The 21,932-nt window shown below is 48.8% G+C and overlaps 13 protein-coding genes across 13 annotated transcripts; 8 read left to right on the top strand and 5 right to left on the bottom strand.

Annotated features, from left to right (window-relative positions):
• Nucleotides 1-60: 60 nt before the first annotated feature.
• N7509_003238 (amidase signature enzyme) lies at nucleotides 61-2,250 on the bottom strand (the record flags this gene model as incomplete). Its single annotated transcript, XM_056627875.1, has 6 exons — nucleotides 61-621; nucleotides 710-1,083; nucleotides 1,152-1,263; nucleotides 1,317-1,873; nucleotides 1,939-2,083; nucleotides 2,146-2,250. The coding sequence occupies 6 exons, from the start codon at nucleotides 2,248-2,250 to the stop codon at nucleotides 61-63; spliced, it is 1,854 nt and encodes a 617-aa protein (XP_056490609.1).
• Nucleotides 2,251-3,004: 754 nt separating this feature from the next.
• On the top strand, nucleotides 3,005-4,701 carry N7509_003237 (uncharacterized protein; the record flags this gene model as incomplete). Its single annotated transcript, XM_056627874.1, has 5 exons — nucleotides 3,005-3,368; nucleotides 3,423-3,518; nucleotides 3,571-3,671; nucleotides 3,725-3,996; nucleotides 4,059-4,701. 5 exons carry the CDS (start codon nucleotides 3,005-3,007, stop codon nucleotides 4,699-4,701), a joined length of 1,476 nt encoding a protein of 491 aa, XP_056490608.1.
• A 1,013-nt stretch (nucleotides 4,702-5,714) lies between these two features.
• On the top strand, nucleotides 5,715-7,110 carry N7509_003236 (uncharacterized protein; the record flags this gene model as incomplete). Its single annotated transcript, XM_056627873.1, has 3 exons — nucleotides 5,715-5,952; nucleotides 6,013-6,919; nucleotides 6,972-7,110. Coding segments are annotated over 3 exons (1,284 nt in total), but the record flags the coding sequence as incomplete, so codon positions are not given.
• Nucleotides 7,111-7,129: 19 nt separating this feature from the next.
• Nucleotides 7,130-8,199, top strand: N7509_003235 (fungal specific transcription factor domain-containing protein; the record flags this gene model as incomplete). The annotated part of the gene is made up of 4 exons (XM_056627872.1): nucleotides 7,130-7,362; nucleotides 7,416-7,633; nucleotides 7,698-7,901; nucleotides 7,982-8,199. 4 exons carry the CDS (start codon nucleotides 7,130-7,132, stop codon nucleotides 8,197-8,199), a joined length of 873 nt encoding a protein of 290 aa, XP_056490606.1.
• Nucleotides 8,200-8,492: 293 nt separating this feature from the next.
• Nucleotides 8,493-8,717, top strand: N7509_003234 (Peptidase aspartic catalytic; the record flags this gene model as incomplete). The annotated part of the gene is made up of 1 exon (XM_056627871.1): nucleotides 8,493-8,717. One exon carries the CDS (start codon nucleotides 8,493-8,495, stop codon nucleotides 8,715-8,717), a length of 225 nt encoding a protein of 74 aa, XP_056490605.1.
• Nucleotides 8,718-9,154: 437 nt separating this feature from the next.
• Nucleotides 9,155-10,007, top strand: N7509_003233 (Peptidase aspartic catalytic; the record flags this gene model as incomplete). The annotated part of the gene is made up of 2 exons (XM_056627870.1): nucleotides 9,155-9,457; nucleotides 9,540-10,007. The coding sequence occupies 2 exons, from the start codon at nucleotides 9,155-9,157 to the stop codon at nucleotides 10,005-10,007; spliced, it is 771 nt and encodes a 256-aa protein (XP_056490604.1).
• Nucleotides 10,008-11,572: 1,565 nt separating this feature from the next.
• On the top strand, nucleotides 11,573-12,409 carry N7509_003232 (uncharacterized protein; the record flags this gene model as incomplete). The annotated part of the gene is made up of 1 exon (XM_056627869.1): nucleotides 11,573-12,409. The coding sequence occupies one exon, from the start codon at nucleotides 11,573-11,575 to the stop codon at nucleotides 12,407-12,409; it is 837 nt and encodes a 278-aa protein (XP_056490603.1).
• A 255-nt stretch (nucleotides 12,410-12,664) lies between these two features.
• N7509_003231 (3-oxo-5-alpha-steroid 4-dehydrogenase family protein) lies at nucleotides 12,665-13,813 on the bottom strand (the record flags this gene model as incomplete). The annotated part of the gene is made up of 2 exons (XM_056627868.1): nucleotides 12,665-13,633; nucleotides 13,700-13,813. 2 exons carry the CDS (start codon nucleotides 13,811-13,813, stop codon nucleotides 12,665-12,667), a joined length of 1,083 nt encoding a protein of 360 aa, XP_056490602.1.
• Nucleotides 13,814-14,101: 288 nt separating this feature from the next.
• On the bottom strand, nucleotides 14,102-17,595 carry N7509_003230 (ubiquitin-ubiquitin ligase UFD2; the record flags this gene model as incomplete). The annotated part of the gene is made up of 5 exons (XM_056627867.1): nucleotides 14,102-14,196; nucleotides 14,256-14,405; nucleotides 14,458-16,501; nucleotides 16,556-16,766; nucleotides 16,826-17,595. The coding sequence occupies 5 exons, from the start codon at nucleotides 17,593-17,595 to the stop codon at nucleotides 14,102-14,104; spliced, it is 3,270 nt and encodes a 1,089-aa protein (XP_056490601.1).
• Nucleotides 17,596-17,621: 26 nt separating this feature from the next.
• Nucleotides 17,622-17,895, top strand: N7509_003229 (uncharacterized protein; the record flags this gene model as incomplete). The annotated part of the gene is made up of 2 exons (XM_056627866.1): nucleotides 17,622-17,691; nucleotides 17,726-17,895. The coding sequence occupies 2 exons, from the start codon at nucleotides 17,622-17,624 to the stop codon at nucleotides 17,893-17,895; spliced, it is 240 nt and encodes a 79-aa protein (XP_056490600.1).
• A 388-nt stretch (nucleotides 17,896-18,283) lies between these two features.
• On the bottom strand, nucleotides 18,284-19,537 carry N7509_003228 (J domain-containing protein; the record flags this gene model as incomplete). Its single annotated transcript, XM_056627865.1, has 3 exons — nucleotides 18,284-18,819; nucleotides 18,885-19,211; nucleotides 19,270-19,537. The coding sequence occupies 3 exons, from the start codon at nucleotides 19,535-19,537 to the stop codon at nucleotides 18,284-18,286; spliced, it is 1,131 nt and encodes a 376-aa protein (XP_056490599.1).
• Nucleotides 19,538-20,024: 487 nt separating this feature from the next.
• On the top strand, nucleotides 20,025-20,504 carry N7509_003227 (uncharacterized protein; the record flags this gene model as incomplete). Its single annotated transcript, XM_056627864.1, has 1 exon — nucleotides 20,025-20,504. One exon carries the CDS (start codon nucleotides 20,025-20,027, stop codon nucleotides 20,502-20,504), a length of 480 nt encoding a protein of 159 aa, XP_056490598.1.
• Nucleotides 20,505-20,862: 358 nt separating this feature from the next.
• On the bottom strand, nucleotides 20,863-21,729 carry N7509_003226 (nicotinate-nicotinamide nucleotide adenylyltransferase; the record flags this gene model as incomplete). Its single annotated transcript, XM_056627863.1, has 1 exon — nucleotides 20,863-21,729. One exon carries the CDS (start codon nucleotides 21,727-21,729, stop codon nucleotides 20,863-20,865), a length of 867 nt encoding a protein of 288 aa, XP_056490597.1.
• Between the last annotated feature and the right edge of the window lie 203 nt (nucleotides 21,730-21,932).

Below are 21,932 nucleotides of genomic sequence, written 5' to 3'. Positions count from 1 at the left end.
TTCCAAGGTTCTCATTCGGTTAATTTCAGAGAGTCAAGCAATCGCCAACATTCCCAAAGATTAGCTAATACATCTTGCTTCCTGTTTTGACAGTTTTCGGTAGCCCCAGGCGTAGGCAACTTCGCGGACCAGGTTCATAAGCATCATGTCACAGCCACTCGCACCTTGAATCTCCAATGCGGCCGGATACTCTTCTTCCACCAGGGAAATCTTGCTCTGGTATCTGATAGGCCCAACAGGCACGGTCAACTCTGGACTTTCATTCATGACCGAGAGAAGATTCCAGCTGATATAACCAGGTAATGCCGGAGCGTAGCCATTTTGGGAATATGAAATATTTGTATCCCGATACCATGGAACGCCACCATTGCCATTGAAGGGAAACACTACGATAGCCTCAGAGCATGTTTCCTTGTCCGGCACCAAGACAGACCCGCGGTAGAAATTTTGGAATTCGGCCTGCAGAGAAAAACCCATTTGCCCCAATGTGGCGTTTTGGGGTTCTAAAGAGGAGCTGCTCGGCTTGTCCACTGCAACGTACGGGAAGCTTCCGAATTTCTCGAAGTAGTCCTTCCTGAAATTCACCATAAAATCATTGCTTCCAGAGACATAGGGAATGAGCTGAATGAGACTGAGTTAGATATCTGATAGGGGACAGTATATCGATTTCAAATCCTGATAATGATACGATCGGATTCTGCAGACTTACGTTCGCAAAATAATCAACCAAGCTCGTATTTTGCTTGGAGTGTCGTTGCCAAAGATAGTTTGTGTCAATAACAGTACGTTTTACTCCAAGAAATATTTCCAATTGCTTGACGTAGTCGTTGCAGGCTCTAGCGTAGTCGGGATTAATATTTTCCCAGTACTCCTGAGGGAATAGGATCCTCTTAGGGAACTTGGTGTAGTTCTTGATTCCGGGATCAGGGTACATAACACCCCCGAGATAATTGAAGGTGTCGACATCACGAGCAAAATGGCCGGCGACATCAAATGGTCCAAAATGTGTGGCAGTATTATTGGTGCTATTCTTGGTGGAACGGATACCGTAGATACCGTTCAGGGCGGCAGGGAAGCGCATGGCTAGTCAGAAATAATTGATAGCGTGAGTGAAAGTCCGAGAGGGGGAGATAAATCCTAGCTCGACTCACAACCTCCTGTATCCTCTCCAATACTATAGTCAAGCCAATCGTACGCAGCCATGGCAGCACCTGAGCCAGCAGAAGAAGCCCCAGGAATGAGATAGGAGTCGCCGCGGGGGTTCTTTCTCGGTAAGCGAAAGTGGTCGACAATATGGGGGTTGAGAGGGGACATACGAATGGCAAAGAGTAATCGGGCCACTGCGCGGCGGTGAATAGTGGATTGGCGAAAAGAGACAGCTTCGTTTTGCCCACGATTATGGCGCCCAGATCTATAAGATTCTGAATCACCGCGGAAGTGACGTTGGAAGGCGGATACGTCATTGCGTATGACCGACTTCCAAATGTTGTGATGAGCCCCTTGATGGCATACTGATCCTTCACAGCGACACGGTAGCCAGCAAGAGGCTGTTCAGGCGTAGGCTTATAATAAAGTCTAGATGGCACTGCGATAGATAGAGAGCCAAGTGGGTTCGTATCTTTGACAGGGAGCACCTCATATGCATTAATATTATCAACAGACGGTACGGTCGGCAATACGAAAGAGTTTGTTTGGTCGTCGTAAAGTCGCCAGGCTTGGTGCAGCCCAGAGACAGTGGCAAAATACGGACCATCAGGAAGTAATGAACCGTTTTGTGGAGAGGCCCAAAAGATGTTGTTGGCCCCAAAGGTCTCAAGTAGGGATTTGGTATTACCATCGAAGCCAGCACTCTCAAAACCTTGCAAGTAAAACGCTGCGGGGACGGTTAGTAACGTTTCGAGTTTGCCGCGTCAATACTTTAAGAGATTGGAGGTATACATGTGGAAAATTCCCGAATATAAACATCATCTCGAAGCAGAAAGTCAGAGATAGTGTTGTTAAGCCAAGCAGATATGTTGAATTGATCAAGTAAAGTGATCACTGTGATCGGAAATGGCTCAATGGCGTCAAAGTTATACGTCAACTAAACACCATTTCATATTAGCCCTGTACAGTAGAGTTGAAATGACATATTGGCTTCAATACCTCAACCTTAGAGGGAAAATAATACTGCACGTCATCAACCTTGATCACATTTGAGGCAAAGGTGCAGGTTGCAAGTACAGATAAAATAAGAGTGCTGACACGCATGTTGCCGGTGAGATGCAGAGAGAAAGATCAGATCACAGAATGGGCTTTTGTACATGTGGCCCTTATCTTACAGTTGTCAACCTCGTATCATGGGCATCAGTCGTATCTATTCCCTAACAGTCCTATCGCAGGAGTTCCAGTTTGTTTAATGCGTATTGGTCAAGTGTCCTGTGGTATCTCAGAAGAAACTTTCATGTCTGAGTCGGCCTCTGGGATTCCGGGTCGGTTAGTTCCCGACGGCCAAAATACCTGTTATCCTATGAAGAAACTCTCGTATAAGAGTCAATTGGCACAATGTCAATTTAGGTGTGGAGCGAATCCACTTCTGAATAAATTATCAATGGCCTTTGCCCAATCTGAAAGTTAAAGACATAGTCCTAGGCTGCCTGCCAAGACTCCGACCTGGTGAGATTCTAGTCACGGGTATTTCCCGGTGGCCATTATCCCGAACTTTTTGCCGACATAGACCAGGGCAAGCCTTCGCGGCAATTGTCAAAAGTTTAATCGGGAGTAGAACTCCGTCAGTTTTACCCCGCATCCTAATCGTGGAGTGTGAAAGCCAAGTCCGCGGTTAGGATTCTGGGGTACCGTCGAAACGAAGCCAATCAAATCCAGTTTTACCACCATTTCAAATTCAAGACATCCATGTTCGATGATCCGAATGACTTAAATACGGGAAATAGTTGCCCTTCTACCTAATTGTCTCTCATTCATCTTTATTAATCTTAGCCTATGGACATCTGAAGCTATCATCATGGATTCAGATATGAAAGTGCAGAATAAGTTGGAGCTTGAACACTCCCATCATGATAATATAGGGGTCGAGGGTGTTCTAGACAACTATGAGGCAGCTGAAGAGCTCAAGGTAGTCAGGAAATGTGACCTACGCGTTGTGCCAATTCTTATGCTTCTATATCTTCTTGCCTTCCTTGACCGCATCAATATCGGCAATGCACGGTTACAGGGGCTGGAGAGAGATATTGGCATGAAAGGTGGGCAGTACAACTACGCGCTTTTTATTTTTTTCATCCCCTATATCCTTTGCGAGGTTCCTTGCAATTTGATAATGAAAAAGCTGGCCCCATCCACGTGGATTAGTGGAATCATGGTGGCGTGGGGTAAGTCCTCCACCCCGCTATCCTTGATAAAGTTGATCATGTTGACCTTTCCAGGGTGTGTGACTGTTGGCCAAGGATTCGTGAAGAGTTGGTCTGCCCTAATGGCCTGCCGATTCTTGATCGGAATATTTGAAGCTGGATTCCTGCCCGGTAGGTGTATGTACCACTAAAATTCGATGCTCGGTTACTGACAATGTGATAGGCAGCGTCTACTTGATTTCACTGTACTATAAGCGGTTTGAGCTTCAGTGGCGATTGACACTTTTCTTCAGTGCCAGCATTCTAGCAGGGGCCATAAGTGGGGTGAGAATTACTCTACTCATACGGAACAACCTGAAACTGATGCATCAATCTAGCTATTGGCCTATGGATTATCCTTTATGGAGGGGGTCTGTGGCTACTCCTCCTGGAGATGGATCTTCATTCTGGAAGGGATCGTGACTGTAGTTGTTGCGATAATAGCAAAGTTTCTGATTGCCGATTGGCCTGAAACTGCTCGCTTTCTGAATGAAAGAGAGCGTAGCATTCTTCTTGGGCGACTGCAGTCTGACGCGCAAGTCTATCGCATGGACCGACTAGATCGGACCGCGATGCGCAGAATATTGAGTGATAAGAAAATATACCTTGGGTATGTTAATCTGAAGCTTGCTATGAAGGACGATCTCTTTATGTCTAATTTATGACGAACAGCACAATTATGTACTTGGGTGCATTAAACACGGGATATGCAGCTTCATTCTTCACGCCAACAATTATTCGCGACATGGGATGGACATCCTTGATGGCACAAGTGATGAGCATTCCAATCTATATCGTGGCAGCAATTATGACGCTCTGTATCGCCCTAATTAGTGACAAAACAAGACATCGATTTGGCTTTGTCCTAGTGGGGTGCAGTATAGCCACGGTAGGCTATGTTATCTTACTCGCACAGCGATCTGTTCCTGTTGGTGTGAGATATTTTGCTCTCTTCGCCATAACGAGTGGTGGCTATATTGCTCAGCCTCTTCTCATCGGATGGTTAAGTAACAATATGAGCGGACATTACAAGCAAGCCATTGCCTCAGCTGTGCAAATTGGATTCGGAAACTGTGGTGGTTTGGTTGCTAGCAATATTTTCTTGTCTTCCGAGGCACCATTCTATACTACGGGTTACGGCACAAGTTTGGGTTTGATTTGGCTATGCGTGATTGCATCTGCTACACTATTCTTGGTTTTATTCAGAGAGAATAAATTTAGAGACCAGGGAGGCCGTGATGAGAGATTGACACTCGGCTCCGATGAGGTTCAGAACCTCGGGGACGGCCATCCGGACTTTCGCTTCACATACTAGTGCTCTCTTTTGCAATTATGGTGGGTCGGGGGAAATGCAATTTTCACTTTGCGATTCTAAATTCCAGTAAATGAAAATATGAAGGTAGACGAGGACTCCGAGTCGGAGGTCGGCTGGAAGTTGTATTGTTGATGTTTGGTGGCTTCGCTTATCAGGATTCGGCTTTTCCTTGCACGTATTTCGACATAGAAAGAAAGATCCTTGGATGCCTACTATAGCCCGTTGATTTTAGCCGTGTGATTCAGTCAAAAGTGCTTATCAGTAGTGGTTGTGTTGCTGTGGGAAACTCTCTTTCGTGTGTCTCATAGAACTTGAACCTTGGAACTTCTGTAGTCAGATTGTTGGAGCAAAGAGTTACACATTCTAAGATTTCGGCCTACACGATTTATTAAAATAAAAGAACTGAACTGAAGTATACTACTCCTCAGTTCAGTTGTATCACTTGATCCTTTGCTATAATATATAGCATCGTACTAGCCCTAAGTTTGACACAATATGTGACGGAAATAGAAACAGAAAAGAAGAGGGAGAAAGAAATCTACCTTTCGGGCGGGTAGACTTGGTGGAGATAGAAATATGAGGCGGCTTATTTCCCCTATCAGCCCTCTACTCCCCGCCACTCAAACGGCCGGGATTTGTTACGGCCGGGATTTGTTGCGGTGCAATGCAATGGATGCTAACCGGGTATTATCCGAACTAATACCGAGTCAGATCCCGATCCCGACCCCGCAACCTTAAATCTCCAGCCAAACTGCCGACATGGTCCGAGCTTGCATCGGGTAATTCCCGAGGGCAACTGGCCACCCTTTGAAATACCGGGACATTCCCGGGTGTAGGAGGTGCTCTGCTACCAACCTTCCGCTCCACCGGCTGCAATTATTGTCCGGATATCTTCAGAAGATCATGGCAGACCCATATGAAGAAAATGTACTCGGATCCCTGCCTAAGGCCGATTGAATTTGCTTTCTGCGTTTTGAGCTCATGTATTGACCCTATTCTGATTGGCTATCTAGGCACATCCACAGCCCAGTCTTACTAAAGAACCATCCTCGAAACGAAGGCGCGTCGCACTAGCGTGTCAACATTGTCGGGAGCGCAAGGTACGTTGTGACGGAGCGAGGCCAGTTTGTGGTGCATGCCAGAGACGCGGAGCTACAGATCAGCCTTGCGAGTATTTAGTGATTGCGGAAACGGCCAAATACCAGACAGAAAGAGCGTCGGTGCCCTTGAATCGCATATCCCGGGTCTTGAGTAATTGACTGAATCTAACTTGCATTAGTTATATCCATTCATTACGTGCCCATGTTGCAGATCTGCGCGAGGGAGCTCCTCGTGAACCTCTCGAATCGCCGCCCCGCCCCCAAACTGGTGGCACCCTTCCAAGTCAAGGGTTTGGAGTACAACACTCCTCCCCGGCTGGTAACCCACTTCCTATATCTCTCGGTGCTATGGGAGCAGCTTTACCAAGTACGCCCGAAGAAGCGGGTCACGATCAGTACTATGGGCAATCATCTTTAGTGTCCTTGGTCAACCAATACGCTCAAAAGTCACCTGGCTGCCAATCAGTCCAGTCCCAGGGTGGATCTTCTATACCAAGCCTTCTAGCCTCATCAACCAATTCAGCTGGCGCCAACACCGTGACCTCTTCGACAAATATGACGGTATTGCTATCAGACGACTTTTCGCTTCCACCCAGGAGATTGGCAGACTGGCTTTTAGAAGTGTATTTTGCCAATAATCATATATTCTACCCCTGGGTGCACAAGGACACATTTATGGCTTCATACGAGAACATATGGACGAATCAATCGAATGATGCAGACGGAGTTCTTCCGGATGTGGGTCTCGGCAGTCACAACTGTCCATCTCGATTGTTCCATTGCGCTTTGAACGCTATGTTTGCTATTGCTTGTGAATTCTCAAACATGGATCCTTGCCATAAAAGAAATTCTTCCATGATGTTTTACGAACGAATGAAGAGCTCGATGAACATTGATATTCTCGACAGCGGAAGCTTGGCCCATGTCCAGGCGCTATTGCTGATCGCAATATATTTGCAATGCACGCCATATCCGAAGAGATGCTGGAATGTAATAGGAATGGCACATCGAATGGCTGTCGGGCTCGGCCTACAGAGCCGCCGCCAATTCAGCAATTTGACCGTTTTGGAAAAGGAAATCCGGTGGCGAGCATGGTGCGCATGTGTCCAAATGGATATGTATGGAATGCTTCCACTTTCACAGACTCACATTGACTGATTCCTTTCACAGAATTTCCAGCATGACAATGGGTCGTCCACCCATGACACCGAACTCTTCGCACACACCACTACCCTCACCGGTCGACGACAAATATCTTGCTGCTAGAGATCAAGAGGCTCAGCAGCCCGAGGGGGACTATATCGACTAATCAGTTTCTCCATCAGAATATGAGACTAATCGGAATTCTTTGGAAGGTCCTGTTGAAAATCTACCGCAGTGAGGACGAAGGTTCAGCAGAAGAGTCGTCATCGGTCCCCGAAGGCTTCAAGGCCATAATGGATCTGGACAGATTACTGGAAGAGTTCAAAGCTTCACTCCCCCCCATATTCGCGTGGGACTCGCCAAGTCCTCGAAATACAGACCGAACCTTCCGTCGCCAATCAAATGTTCTACACGCTAGGTAGGCTTGTCGAATATTCAGCATCATCACCCCACTGATGGCCATTTCCCCAGATACCTTCATTTGAAGTTACTATTGTACCGCCCAACATTTAGTGCTTATTGTTCAGGTGTGAGCTCCGAATTCAATCAGATACAGCCTGACTCTTGGTCAATCATGTACCAACAAAATGCGGCTTTAAAATGTGTGCGAGCTGCATGTGACCTCATTCATTCATTATCGGAAGCAACGACAGAAGATGCAACAGGTGCATGGTGGTATGGGGTATTTTGTGAGTATTTCCTAGAATTATCTGTTGTCTCATGTTCGATACCTCTTGCTTATCACTATTTTAGATTTGATAAGTGCTGGTATAGTCCTTCTTCTTGCCGAGTCAAGCGGAGCAAGCCTCGAGGGTATCAGTGCAGATCAACAAGAATATTCCTGGAACGAATGCCTTGAGACATTGAACCGAATGGTCTCTGTACATCCGTCCGCTAGAGACTATAGCCTTGCTTTGCATAATATCCGGTTAACCTACCGGTCAGAGATGAATATAGGTAAGATTCCTCCTTGTCCACATTTTCCAGCCTACACTTCCCCTCAACATGGTTGATCTCATTTTGATCAATGAAAATAGGGACCGACCAAACCCGAGCTAGCCAAACGCCCCTCGCTGTATCAGGTCATGACCAGACGGATGAAATACAAGCTAGCGTAATGCATGCTGATCATGCAGAGCCTAATACGCTGAGTCCATTTTTCAAGAATTGGGATGCAGAACTCGGTGACATTATGCTTCCTGCTCAATTTCTACAAGAATTAGACGAAGGTCTTCTGCTACCGAATCTGTTCTAAGAAATAAAGCGATCAGTAAAATAGCCCGAATATGAGGATCGAAAGAATGCATAAGCCAGAGTTTGCACATAGGCAACGTTGTCACCATCATATTGCAAGGTCGGCGATGATGCCGTTTGTCTCCTTTGCTCTGTGGCACGGGGGTCGAACAAGTCCCCGATTTGGCCGTAAGGCTGAGCCTGGAGCACAATATTGTGTCAATGTCCTTTCCTTTCCTTCTTCTTCCCCTCCTTTTCATCCCAATATAAGACTTTCCATCGAGCCCTTGGTTCATCAGTTACATGTCAATAACCATGCGCTGTAGGTCGGCTTGCCTACTTGGCTTGGCTGGCACCGCAGTCCTGTCCAGTGCGCTGTCTCTGGAAAAGAGGGACCAGCCGGCGGTTATTGCATTGCCGTTTGTCCGGGACCAGGACTCTTTGAGCAAGATCATGAAGCGGTCTAAGACTGCTGGTGTCTCGAGCGCGTTCGGTGACGTGGACTTTCGCTCTAAAGTAGCTCCAGCAGTCCGCATTTGAAATACTAGGCTAACTTCTGATTTACAGACTTATGACTACAACGTGAACTTGACATTTGGCACTCCGCCCAGCAATTCAAGACCTATCTGGGAACCAATGGCAAGGGCTGTTAGCTGGACGGTGTGAATAATGATGATGAATGCAGGCGATTCGATGACAGTTCCGATTGTGGTGGATATGGGGGCTACAACCAGTCCGCTTCAGCCACTGCTAAGAAGCTTGATGGAAATTACGCGTATGAATATTACGGAGGTATTAATCGAGGTGACTTCGTGTCTGACACTCTGATAATTGGCGGTGCTACGGTGAATGACATGAAAATGGGGATTGTCACAGGGAAGCCCCATGGCTGGAGTAAGTGAGATAACCAAGACCGCAAGAAATACCCATATACCGTCAACTCACATAACTAATCTCAATCAATTCTGATAGTCTCAATGCATCTGGGCTACGGAAACAAGTCTTCCACCTCGTTGACTCAAGCACTAGCCAATGCCGGCGCCATCAACTCCCCTGCTTTCAGCCTTTGGTCCGATAATATCCTGTTCGGCGGCGTTGACAGATCAAAATACAATGGCACCTTGCAAACCTCCCCCATCATTGATGTCTCCCATCTCTCAAAAGCCTTTCGTATCAATATGGATGGCCTCTCGATCAATGGGTCCAGTCAGGCCTCGGACACGTTCCCACTGGACGCTCATATTGACACCTCCTGGTTTGTGACATACGTGCCCAAGTCAGTGGTAGAGGCCTTGTGGTCACAGCTAGGCAATGTATCTTCCCCGGATCAATGGGGAAGAGTGAACTTTACCTGCAGTTCAGTCAGCGAGAGAGCAACCATCGGATTCAGGTTCGGTGAACTTGAATTTCGAATTTTATCTCCACAACTTCATCGCGTATGATAAGAACGTGACCATCCTTGACGATGATCCTTCACCTCATGCGACATTTGATGATATCGGTGATACATGTTGGCTGACAATCTGGGAAAGCAGGCCTGAGAATAAAGAGCTCTCGGGGGAGAGGGGCATCATCCTGGGTACCAACTCCATGAGCTTGATCTACTCAGTCTTCGACCTTCAAAACGATGAGGTATCATTGGCAAAGCGAAACTGGGACGACTTACCTTCCGATATTATCGAGATCACAAAGGATGGCGTACCCGGGGCGAAGAGTAATGGAACGAACAAGACTGGGGCAAAGAAGAATGGGGCTACTAGTGCTTGCGTTGGAGGAGGCCTGGGCATAATTGTGTTTGTTGCAGCTACCATGCTGACTATGAGCTTTTAATGTGCTGCTTGCTTTGGCTCCTCGTATGACCTAACAAGATCAAATGTCAACTGATTAATTTTCTTGCCATTCTTAGGCTGAAATTCATCACGTCAATGGGCAAGCAGAAGAGAGTTTATATTGAAATGTGGATAGCCACCGCAAACTGGAATTGTTTGTGACTCATTAGACTACTAGTAGATATTCGGAGAGTTCTGTTTGGCCCCCAATCTATAAAAAAGATTCCTGCTGTGCGGGTCTCCGGTACAACCTCGACAAAGGGGAAATGAAGTCTGCCCTGAAACAGGAACCCTTTCAACTGGCCTGGTAGGTGATTCTCTTTTCTCTCTTTATATAATAAAGGAACAAGGAGCAACACACCTGGTAGTAGGCCCTCGGTAAAAGCTACACAAATACACCATAGTGAAATTGTGATGGCACTTGCGAACAATTTCCCAACGTTGATAACATTCAAGAAGCGGCTGAATCGGATAATGAAACGACGCAAAGTTTCAGCACGGCTCTAATGCAAAATACTAATTCAGAAGCCCGGCATTGAGAAAGAAATCCAGATGCACCTCTCGAAAACCAGGGATCATCGCTAAAAATGGCCCCCGAGCTTGTCGACTAGGGCATCTTGGCAGGGCTCCAGGGCGGGCTGAGTAACCAGTCATATGGCCCCAATGTGAGGCTCGAAAACATGAACGGGCCACCATCTGCACCTAGGGAATTTTAGTATAGACCCTCTAGCATCTTCTGTTGCCGCTAATCCACTCACTAGACTATTTTGGTCCCCAGTTCTTCCGTAGCCGGAGAATGAGTTCGTTCGCCTCTTTCACCCGGGACCAGGAAGAGAACTTAATAAGTCCCCAGTCTGCTGGAATCTAGGAGCGTTTTCTATTCCTTTTCCACTTCGTATTCGTTCTCTCCTAAGCTTTTTTGTCAGACCCTTATTTCAGCAGCCACACGTCGATCATCATGCGGAGTGGATCGGTCTGGCTACTTGGCTTGGCTGGCGCAGCCTTGACCAACGCGCTGGCTTTGGAAAAAAAGAGACAGTCCTGCCGTCCTTGCAGTGCCTGTGGTGCAGGGCCGAGATACTTCGCGGCGGGTCTCGAAGCGATCGAATACTGTTGATATCGACTTTAACACCAATGCCAAAGTATGTTAAGACTCAATCTGATCTCTAAGTCCTCTGAGTGGTACAGGCTGATATATTTCAGACCCCGTATCTTGATTTCAATCAATGGAGGTTGAATTTTACCCTTGGAACTCCACCCCTGCCATTTGAAGGTTACTTGGACACATTGAGCAATGGTTTCTGGGTCATTGGCCAAGATGGGCACTGCTGGGACGGTGCTTATTGTGATCAAGGAAAATATGACTTGAGAAATTCAAGCACTGGCAAAAGGCTTGACGAAGGATTCACATATTCTGACTATGGGTCCTCAATAGAGGGTCTCGCGGTAGCGGACGTTCTAACCATTGGGGATATCAAAGTGGACAATATGACGTTTGGAGTTCTAGACACGAGGATTGAGAATGGTTCATCTCTAAGTAAGTCAGCGAGGGCAATATCTACTATCATGACCGTTATTGACTCTAGGGTGGCTCTACTAGATAACATCGGCATTGGATATGGAGACGCGTCCACCACCACTCTACCTCAAGTGCTAGTTGACACTGGTGCTATAAATTCCCCGGCTGTCAGTCTCTGGAACGGTACGATCTTGTTTGGTGGCGTCAACAAGGCCAAATACGAAGGAGACCTTTACAGTTTTGATACTGTTATGGGCAATAGCTCCATCAAATCCCTCCGTATTAACATGGACGGCATCTCAATCAACGGAAGCTCGGAAGCCTCAGACGAATTCCCGCTTGATGCTGTATTTAGTCTTGGCACCACTAACACCTTTGTTCCCAAGTCTGTGGCGCAGGCCTTGAATGCTCAAATTGGCGTGACCAATGTACCGGATGAATCTGGTCAGGTCAATTTCTCCTGCAAAACGGTTCCACAGGATACAACCATCACCTTCAAGTTCGGAAAGTTAGATTTCGATTTTGACTTGGAAATGTTCATTAGCCGGGGCAGTTTTGAACCAGTGGAGCCTTGGGCCGATGTCGGCGACACTGATTTATGCTATTTTGAGATCCTCGAGAACAAGTTCACTGATTCCTATGATGGAAGCATCTTCTTGGGATCTAATTTCATTAGCCGGGTCTACTCGGTATTTGACCTTGAAAATGACCAGATATCACTGGCAAAGCGGAATACAGACGATGCTCCGGATGACATTGTTGAGATTACATCAGGCAAGGATGGTGTTCCTGGAGCGAAGGGCTCGCCCGGTACACGCGTTGGAGGAGATTTGAGCATGACTGCCTTGGTGGCTGCTACCGCTATGCTGATAATGACCTTTTAATATCTGTATCTTCCTTGGATCATATCAGCGACGATCTTGACCCTACGACCTAATTGAAAGTTGAACTTGAATGCATGAATGAGTAATCTCATCGATTATTACTATTACAATTGCAGCTTCCATGTAGTAGAATGCGCTAATTTCGCATCAAGATAAATTACCCTATAAATGACTCGGACGTTATAAAAACCTATGAACCATGATTCCACGTACTAAGATGGTAACCCCATACTCCATGAGATGAAAGGCAATGCCTCACATCCAAGAACACCAGGGCACAACAGCTCCTCTTCCAGCAACCTGTTTCTCGCCGAACTTTTCAACGTACCACTTCCGTCCCCACCGTGCGTGGGGCAGCATGTTAGCAACTGCATTGACGAGAAACACAATCGCCGGCAAAGGTAGAGGAAGTCCGAGTCGAGCCGTCACAGAGGCAAACGGTATCAACCAAGGGGCTAACATGAACGGGGGCGAAACGCTAGTGGCAGCAGCGGTGCTAAGCTTGGTGGATGCAGAAAGAGGATAAACCGCCAGGCCGGCAATGGCAAAGCCCGTCCACTCGAGCCACTCGAAGACGTAATGCGGGTACAGAATGGAGCGGAAGATTCCCTGCGTGGGAGGAATCACGTAGACTTTGTTGTATTTGTTACCGCCATTTGCAGAAGTAGGTGTGCCGGAGTCCGACTTCTTTGCGGAACGTTGCTCAACCTCGGATCGTCTCATGCGGAAAAGAGAGGTCTCGGAGTAGATATTGCCAGCCATGCCGAGAGCAAATAGCGCGGTTCCGAGGAAAGGCAGCGCCGCCATCCACGAAGGCGAAGAAGAGTAGTGAAATGTCTCCGCTCCATTAGTCACAAATCCTGGAATGGAAATCTCATGCCCACGAATCCAGCCAGCTAGACAAGTCGAGTTGAACCAGTTGAACAAGATTGCACTGGACACGACAAGCAGATGCATGGGCGACATGCTCGGCGCCGAGAAAAAGGGCGAAATGATAGCGCGGTTGGCATAATGAATGCAGTAAAGTGCCGCAACAAGCTGATTTGCTACAGGAAGCTCAGAGAATGACGGCGATGTTGAGATGCTGAGGTCGTAGATCAAGTTGAGGGGACCGGCAATCTCCATCAGGAACCATCCGATGCGACCGGGCATGTTGAAAATGGAGCTTGACATGGACGTTTTGCCTGCTGGGTGCCAGGAGGTCATCCATTGTATGATGCAGACCTAGAAAAGGGGGTTAGGTAAAGGGCTCTGGGGAACTGGATTTTCGGATTGCCTTTATTTACATACCACTGGGAAGTATTGAAAGACCGTGAGAGCAAAGTGATAACCCACTGGGGAGACGGGGTAGAACTCTGCCGAATCAGGCAGAATGGCCTGGGCAGTTGAGAGGGCTGTGCCCATGATGTGCTAGAATATTGTTGAAGATTGTCAAGGGGGAGAAATACGGCGGGGAGTACGACTTGATTAATGGAGGATCGAGAGAAGGAGCCAGTGATGTAACAATAAAGACCCGATGTGGAAGGCGGTCAGGGATAAGCTTTGGCCTTGCATTTCGGCAGATGCAGAGAAGACTTCGACAATCCCTGCAAGCTGCATTCTAGTGGTACTGGTACTCGTATGGGAAATGGAAGATTGAATTGGTGGATTGGAGGGTTTTCCGACCATCTGTCAGGCTGCTCTGCTTAATCTTTAATCCGCTCTCGTATCCATCTCTTCTTTCTCAGCCCTGGTTTTACCCCTACGCTCGTTGATGAAGGCTTCGATCTTGGCCTTGAGCTCAGTATCTGGAGAATGTTAGATGGGCGCAAAGTAGATGAAGTTGGGTAGAAATAGTGAATCTTACCGGGTATCACATCCTCCATCTTTAGTGGCACACGGTTGAACGGATCGTGTGGGTCACTGAGCAAATGCGAGCGGATGGTAGAACGATCGATGGATGTCCGCGAGTTGGGAAGGATAACTGGGTCTTCCATCAGGGTATACATGAGAGGATCTAAAGAAAGTTAGTAAATTTTCACCAGACCGTGAATACGGTGCCAACTTACCCAGGAAATCGTCGGGGATCTCGCCCAGATCTTCCTCTGCCTGGTCATCCTCTGCCTTGGCTACTTGAACCTTCTGCTGTAATTGACCCCAACGATGCATCTCATCCTCTCCCTTCAGCGACCACTTTCGCATAATCTCGGCCGCCTTTTCGAAATTGGCAGGCTTGTAGGATCGGCCGTCCCGAGCGACAGCAACAATGAAGTTCTGTTTTGCCATCAGATTGAGATACACATCGGTAATCTCGCTGAGTAGTGCTCGGGGGTTAAACCCATATTCTGAGAGGTTGTCAACACGCAGTGTGGAGCTTTTGGGTCCGACCATGGCGTCGAGGTTATAATCAAGCATATCGGCCAATCGTTGAACGATTTCAGGCATTGTAAATGAATCTGCCAGAGCCTCGGTGAATAGTTTCAACATGGCCACAGTCTCGTTCGTCAACTGCATGTATGACTTGGCGCTGCGTTGCGCGGTGGCCAAATGTTCCTCTCGTTGTTGGCGGGTAGCTTGGTCCATTGTGCTACCATCTCTGTTCAGCTCGGTCTGGGTGCTGTGAATGGTCTTGAAGGCACCGAATGACTCGTCAAGCACGTATGTCACATCGTTGAGAAGCATGTTGACGAACTGAACGAAAAAGTCAAGGTTCTGGCTGGCCTGAATGGAGAGCTTTTCACGATAGAGGGGATTAGGCCAGATGCACTTAATAATCTGGAAAATCTCATAACGAATATTGAACTTGTCGAAGAACTGTGTATGTGTGCCGGTGTGCTCAGCCTCAATATAAAACTTCATCACGGCATGCAAAAGATACTCGTTGGCAAATCCAAGAGAATTCAGCAGATCCACCAGCACACCCCGGGCACCACCAGGGCGACTCCAGGTGCCGCGGAACATAATTGAGACAAGACCAGCCTTGAGGTAAGGGTTCTTGATGTAGGCCGAGCTTTCCAGAAGGGTAATGCAAAGAATGACCAATTCATCTCCCTGAGTGGCGGTGATGATTTGAGGCATACACCACATGATGAATTTGAAGTTGCTGACGATGTCCTCCAGGAAATACTCCGGGAGGCATTTGAAGATCTCAGGCTGTTCCTCGGGGAGCGGCAACTTGATGGACTGTTTGGGGAAATTGGTGCCGGAGACAAGTCTCAGCAACCAAACGGCGACGTACCGCATGAACAGCATCGAGCGAGCCTGCCACTGGTCGTCGAAAAGAACACCTTGCAGACTGTACTTCAAGGCAAGTCCAAGATCAAACTTATCCTTGTATCGCTTGAGAGCTTGTTCGTACATGCGCAATTGGCCAGGGTTGCCTGACCACCGATGCCGCTCAAGTTCAAACTTGGTGATGGACGACTCCATGTGACGAAGGTCTTTCTCCAGCTGTTCCAGTTTCTCGGTCAATGACTCGCTGCCGTAGTGATGGGCAGCAACTGTTAGGAAAAAGACTTCGGTAATGAAGTTAGATGTACCATCTGCCTTCTTGGAATAGAAGGCATCGGAGGCATGCTGATCGGCATTAATCTTGGTCTCCTCTCGCATGTCTACCCTTGAGTCCCGGTGGAGGTACTCGGCATCGATTCGATCGATCTTGGTGAAGTTTGCATCCATGAATGGCTCGCAGAGCTGATCAAGACACGTGGTGATGTTGAACATAAATCCATCCGAGGAGACGGTCTCCGGATCGACTTGCATAGCCCTTCGCTTGTGATTGATATTCAAAGCAGCCGCGAACCAATCAAGAACCCGCTCGCGAGCCTCTTTTGAAGCACGGATAATGTGGTTAATAACATCGAGCAAATCAGAGCTAAGTAACTGTTGCGTCATTCGGAGTGATCGCTGTGCGTTCAGGATATATGCTTGGTCCCGGCTTTTGGGGTTGGAGAAGTATGACATGGTGACTTTGCCCTGGAGTGGTGAGAGGCGGAACCAGGGTCCCAGAAGGGTAACCTTCTCAAATTGGGCTGGGTCTGTCGAGTGGTTGAAGATGGAAGACTCTGTAATTGCAGCCGCTATAGCGGGTTGGCGGACGAGGTTGCGAAGGGCCTGGAAATTTTGTCAGCTGCCAGTGCTCGATAGAGACGGAAGAGTTCGACAAACAATAGCGTATGGCTTGTAATCATCATTAACGTCCTTGTTAGAGAGCTCCGCGCTCAATTCCTCGACTGCGGCAATGAAAGCCGGCTTGATGCCCTCGTCCTCGTCAAATCTCCGAACAGCCTCGCCTATGAAATCCAAGTCCACGCCCTTGTCATCCTCGGGGTCCAATAATAAATGCGACGCCAATGGTGACCGTTCCGGATTGTCCATGCTAGGAGTTAAGATGTCAGTTTCAAGCGTTTCACAAGGTGACCAGGCAATCATGCATACCCAAACATCTCCGGCATAGTCATTGCGAAAATGCAGTAGCTCATACATAGTCGCCTCGCTTCGCAAAGAACTTGATATTTCGGGTCGTCGTCTCGTGTTCGCTTAAATTGCTTCTGAAGCTTCGTAATACGCTTCCAGCACGGTAGGAGATAATTGAGTGGGCCTTGGCCCTCTGCTTTTGATGCCGCCTCCAGGAGGGCCTGGTCCAGCATAGCTGTTTCGATGCGCATCTCCTTGCCCTCATCCTGCAGCTCACTTCTGAGTCCAGGGAGATAAACCCGTTGGTACTGCCCTTCCTCTTTCAGGGTCAACCTGAAGACAGCTCCTAAGGTCCGGTCTTCGAAAGTTTCAATGGTTTCGATTTTGGCGGGCGGGGGAGTCCCGGCGTTCGAAGGCGCGGTAGATCTTGGTCGTTCCGGAGTAGCAGCTGGCGAAACAGCCGGTGTGATCTTTATGCGCTTTCCATCTGGATGTTTTGGTGTCTGTGCAGCTGAAGAAGAGGCGCTCGGAAACTGGGGGGGACGGTTGAGTTGCCCGCAACGGAGAGTGGGAGGGAGATGCGTGAGAGGAGCCCGGCGGCGAGTCCGCTGCGCCGTCGCCAGAAGCAGGAGCCGGGTTGGGATTTGAAAGCTTTGCGAGACGCTTGTTGCGGATCTGGAGCATGAAGTCAGCCACCGCGGAGAAACGAGAAACAGGAAGGAAGCGAGGTCGAAAGTGAGATAAGCTGGGGATCGACTAACCTTATCCGCATCGGAGAGTGAGTCTGACATAGCGAATATCAAAATGATCCACCGCAATGAGAGTTAAGGTCAAGCTGGTGCGACTGCTTGGTGCGGGGATGTGTGAAAGGCGCAGCTTTGAGATAGGTGAGGATCGTGCTAGACCCGCCACATTTATTAGACGAAACAACGGACGGCACGAATGACAGGGCGACGCCAAATACGGAGAAGAACAAAACAAATGGCGCAGAGGACCTGAAAATCAAACCCAAGCGAGAGTGGTTTGAGGGGACGATGCGAGGGGAAGGAGATTCGGTGGTGGTCGCCGAGATTCGCTCACATCGCCTTTGACTAAGCAGGCTCGGCATCGCTTGAGGAGTTTTGTATACTTCTTCCTTACGATGTTTGGGCTTGAATTAAGGACCAACTTGTCGATATTTGTAGATTTATACACTCCAGACATATTATATTTCTTATTCTCATTAATCAAATACTCATAGGACTGACATCTTCATCAGGAAGATCGCGGGTACGAGTACACCAGCACAAGCAAGATCAACACTGAGATGAGATGGTTTCTCCGTAAGAGAAACCCAATGCATTTCAACGAGACAATGTACACAAGTGGAATGTAGGAAAGAAAAGGAAAACCAATGACGCCGCCCATCGCGCATGTGCTATTGACATCTCCGCTGCAAAACAGAATGGTGGATGCAATTTCAATTATCCGCCCGCGGGCTCAGATTCTACCTCTCAACTTCTCAAATCGTCGACAATTCGGCAGTTCCATCGCTCGAGCCTCCTTCATCTTCTCAATGTCCGGGAAGAACCAGCCCTGGGCGTCTTGGATCTTGCGTTCCCGTTGATTCACTTCATTCTCGCATTCAAATCGGAGAGTTCTCACGTGGTCGGTCTCGACTTGTTTGTCCAGTTGCTTGAATCTCCGCGCGCTGAAGTCATCCACTTCCAGCGGATTCACAAAATAATTAAGGTTCAAGTTGGGCGTGGTGCGACCCATTGTGTGTGGCGGTTTCGCGGTGTCAAATCGGTAGGATGGTGTAGCTGGTGGTGAGGAGGAAAAGAGCGAGGAGAGAAGAGGGAGAACGAAGAGAATGAGAAGAGGGGCGAGCTGGCGGAGCAGAGTCCAGCCGTCCATGTTGCCTTGTGTCTGTCCAGCGGCGTTGGCAGCAGGTCTGCGACGGGGTACGCCTCCTCCAAATTGGTGTACACGGAAGCCGGGGCCTCCGTTCATGTTGAACACAAAACCGGGACCACCTAGAAGGGCAAAGTTAGTCTTCATATAAGTAACAACAGCAATCATGATGCCTTTGAAAGTAGACCATCCCGAAAGAGAGTATCAAACGGTTGGAACATGGAGCCAAACGGCTCAACGCATTCTGGGGATTTCGTACCAAAGCCGCCACCACCCATTCCTCCAAATCCACCGCTGAAGAATCGATTGAACAACTCTTCTGGTGATATTTCTTCCTCAAAACCTGGGCGTCCTCCTGACCGCGGGAATCCACCACCACTGAACCCACTGAAAGGCGAGGCGCCGCTGGAGGCACTCGGGCCGGGGTTGAATCTGCTATCGGGGTCCCCTCCAAACTTGTCATAGCGAGACTTCTTATCTTCGTCCGAAAGGATCTGGAAGGCGCGCGACACCACTGCAAAGAAAGTGTTAGACAGGCAAACATGGCCAATTCGGTCGGGGTAACCACTCACTCTTGAAGGCCTCATCAGACCCATCGTAGCCGTTCTTGTCGGGATGTGTCAACAAAGACTGTTTCCGGTATGCCTTCTTTATCTGACTATCTGTCGCCGACCGTTCAACAGACAAGATCTCGTAGAAATCGGTGGCTCCGCATTTTCGAATTCGGAGGACGGCCGCCTTCTGCTCGACTGTGTACTTGCGGTCTTGGTTGCCCTGGTTATGCTCGTGCGATCGCGCGCCGCCATTCGCGTCGGATCCTGACGCCTTGGCAGATGACATGGCGATCGATGTTGAAAGAGAGTGAGACACGGAGTGAGGCCGTTGCGGGCGAGAGAACGAGGGGAGGAGAGAGGCGCAAAGGCGGAGGTGGGTGGCGTGGAACCGCGGACTAGGGGGATTTCCAATTCCCCAAATAGAACCGACAAGGATAGTCGGTCAGGTGTAAACGCGACCTAAATAATCGAGAGGCCGGTTTCGATGAAATGGAAAGCGGGCGTGGGGAGTGGCGGAGGGAAAAGCGTCGTCTTAGGTGTCTTTGCCAAGCAACCGGAACGTCCAATGCGCCGCGGTATACACTTGCCCACTCTATCTCTGCTCTCTGCTCTCTGCTCTCTGCTCGACACTCTCACCCAGCACAACCACCTCTTTCCACTCACCTGGCCAAACTAAAATCTAGGCCTGGGTCTTTGAATCCCATCACATAAACCTCCGAGGCATATTGCAGTTCACTGGACCTTTCAACCACACACCACCAACCAAGTTCACCATGTCCAAGGACTCCACCATTGAAGAGGCCAAGCAGTCGCTGGTCCAGCGCTTTCGCGCCTGGGGTGGTAAGTTGGAAAAATATCTGAAGCTTCCAATCGGTATACCCGAAGATTTCCTCAATATACTGATTTATCTCTCTCCAGAAAACTCCTTCCCACCAACCGTCCTTGCTTCCCTCATCTTTGCACAACATGCGCGACCCTACCAATTCTTCCCTATGCTCTTCCCGCCCGTCCTCCTTTTCACTAGCTATGCAAACCTTTCAGGGTTCAAGACAGAGAGTGCCGGAATCAGCGCAGCATGGTCTGGCCTGTACCTGCTACTCGCGAGCCGACGGAAACAGCCCATCACAAAGAAGTTCGGAACTCGCGGTATCGTGCGCGGAGCGACCATGGGTCTTTGCTTGGTCAATATGATCGCAGGAGGACTGGCGTACACCCTTGGAAAGAAGGATCAGGAGGAAGAGTCCTCAAAGTGAGCTGGTAGAGAGTCGGCGGGGGTGGGCACTTGTCTCAAAATCCTTGTGATGTGTCTCACGATTGTACGATATGTAATTGAAAATGGTCGAGCGGCATAATTGGGAGGAGTCAAAAATCGGCGTCGTTGAGAGTGGAAATTGAGGTCGTCATGTATATCTGTAACATATTCCAAAGCTTTACTCCCGGACATGCCGAACCAACATGGCATGCACCGTGAATTCATTCCTCCAACAAGACCCATTCAGAGTGCTACTAGTAGTGATTTCCGTAGCAGCAGCATAGTACCGTGACTATTGAGAGTACTCGGAAGTTGTGGATTCTCAAATATATTACTGCCCAGGTGCTCATAGCAAGATACTAAATCCTGGTGCTTGGGCTGTCTCTAGTATACGGCTTTTCCGCCAGAAGATACTGGCGTACCTTTTCTGGGACCAACCATTCCAGGTCCTCAACAGCACCATGAATCGCATCTCGCGCACGAGTAGAGCTGACAGATGGATCACCAGGCTTTCTTCCTTCGACAAGTTGGATCTTCTGCGCCCATTCCCTCGGTCCGCCCTCAGCCTCTCGATCACCACGAGCAAGCGCGCACACAAACTCTTCTTGATCCTCTCGACTGCCCCATTCGTCACTTGGTCGCATTGTCACGCGTAAGCGATGCTTTGAAAATAACGAGGCTAATGGTTGTAATGTGTGTTCGGGTGGGTAGTATTTGGTATTAAAGATGCGGATCAGGGTATCGTAGCCGGTGAGATGGATCTGTTCAAGAGCACCGGGATAGCAATCGGATGCCTCAATTGCCGTCGCCTTATCAACAAAGTAAGGCTTTTTGGTGACGCAGATGTCAATTGCTGGGAGATCGTCATTGGAGCGAAGTCCCTCAGGGAAGCTCGTCGCTAAGTGGGAGCGCAAGTCGTGCGCAAACAGCTCCATCATGGCGAGTCGGTCCTCAAAGGAGGCTGGTTTTGAGGGCTTGTCTGCATTTTGTGTCGCGAGGAGGAGAAGGAGGCGAGATCTAGGGTCGAGATGTTCTTGTAAGGCGGAGCTGGCTATGCGGAGGTGGGCGCGAGTCGGGGGATTGAAAGACGAGTCTAGCACAAAGAGAGTCTTTGCTGGCGGGGAGCGTTCGGGCACGCTGCTCAGCACTGCAAAATCCTTTGAGGATGATGCGAATTGCTTAAGCAGTGAGCTGTACTGCGGGCGCAGGGCTTGAAAAGAAGCCATGGAGTTGATGCGGGAAATGGGATGGTTGAACCCGAGGCACCCTCGGGGCAATGTTGATGTGATGGTGATAAGAGATAAGCCCCGCCACAATGGGATGGGATAGCCTCGGGGATGTCTCAAGGTCTCCTTCTCCACACTCTTCCTTCCAATGATCGCATCGACCGCAGCAATCCCAGCTGCGGCTGAGACTCGAATATACTTCT

Source organism: Penicillium cosmopolitanum (genome assembly GCF_028827165.1).
Source record: "Penicillium cosmopolitanum strain IBT 29677 chromosome Unknown utg000005l:1.0-4006212.0:1.0-4009387.0, whole genome shotgun sequence".
Lineage (NCBI taxonomy): Eukaryota > Fungi > Ascomycota > Eurotiomycetes > Eurotiales > Aspergillaceae > Penicillium > Penicillium cosmopolitanum.
The sequence above is the reverse complement of the archived record's forward strand: the minus strand, read 5'-3'. Positions and strand labels throughout refer to the sequence as shown.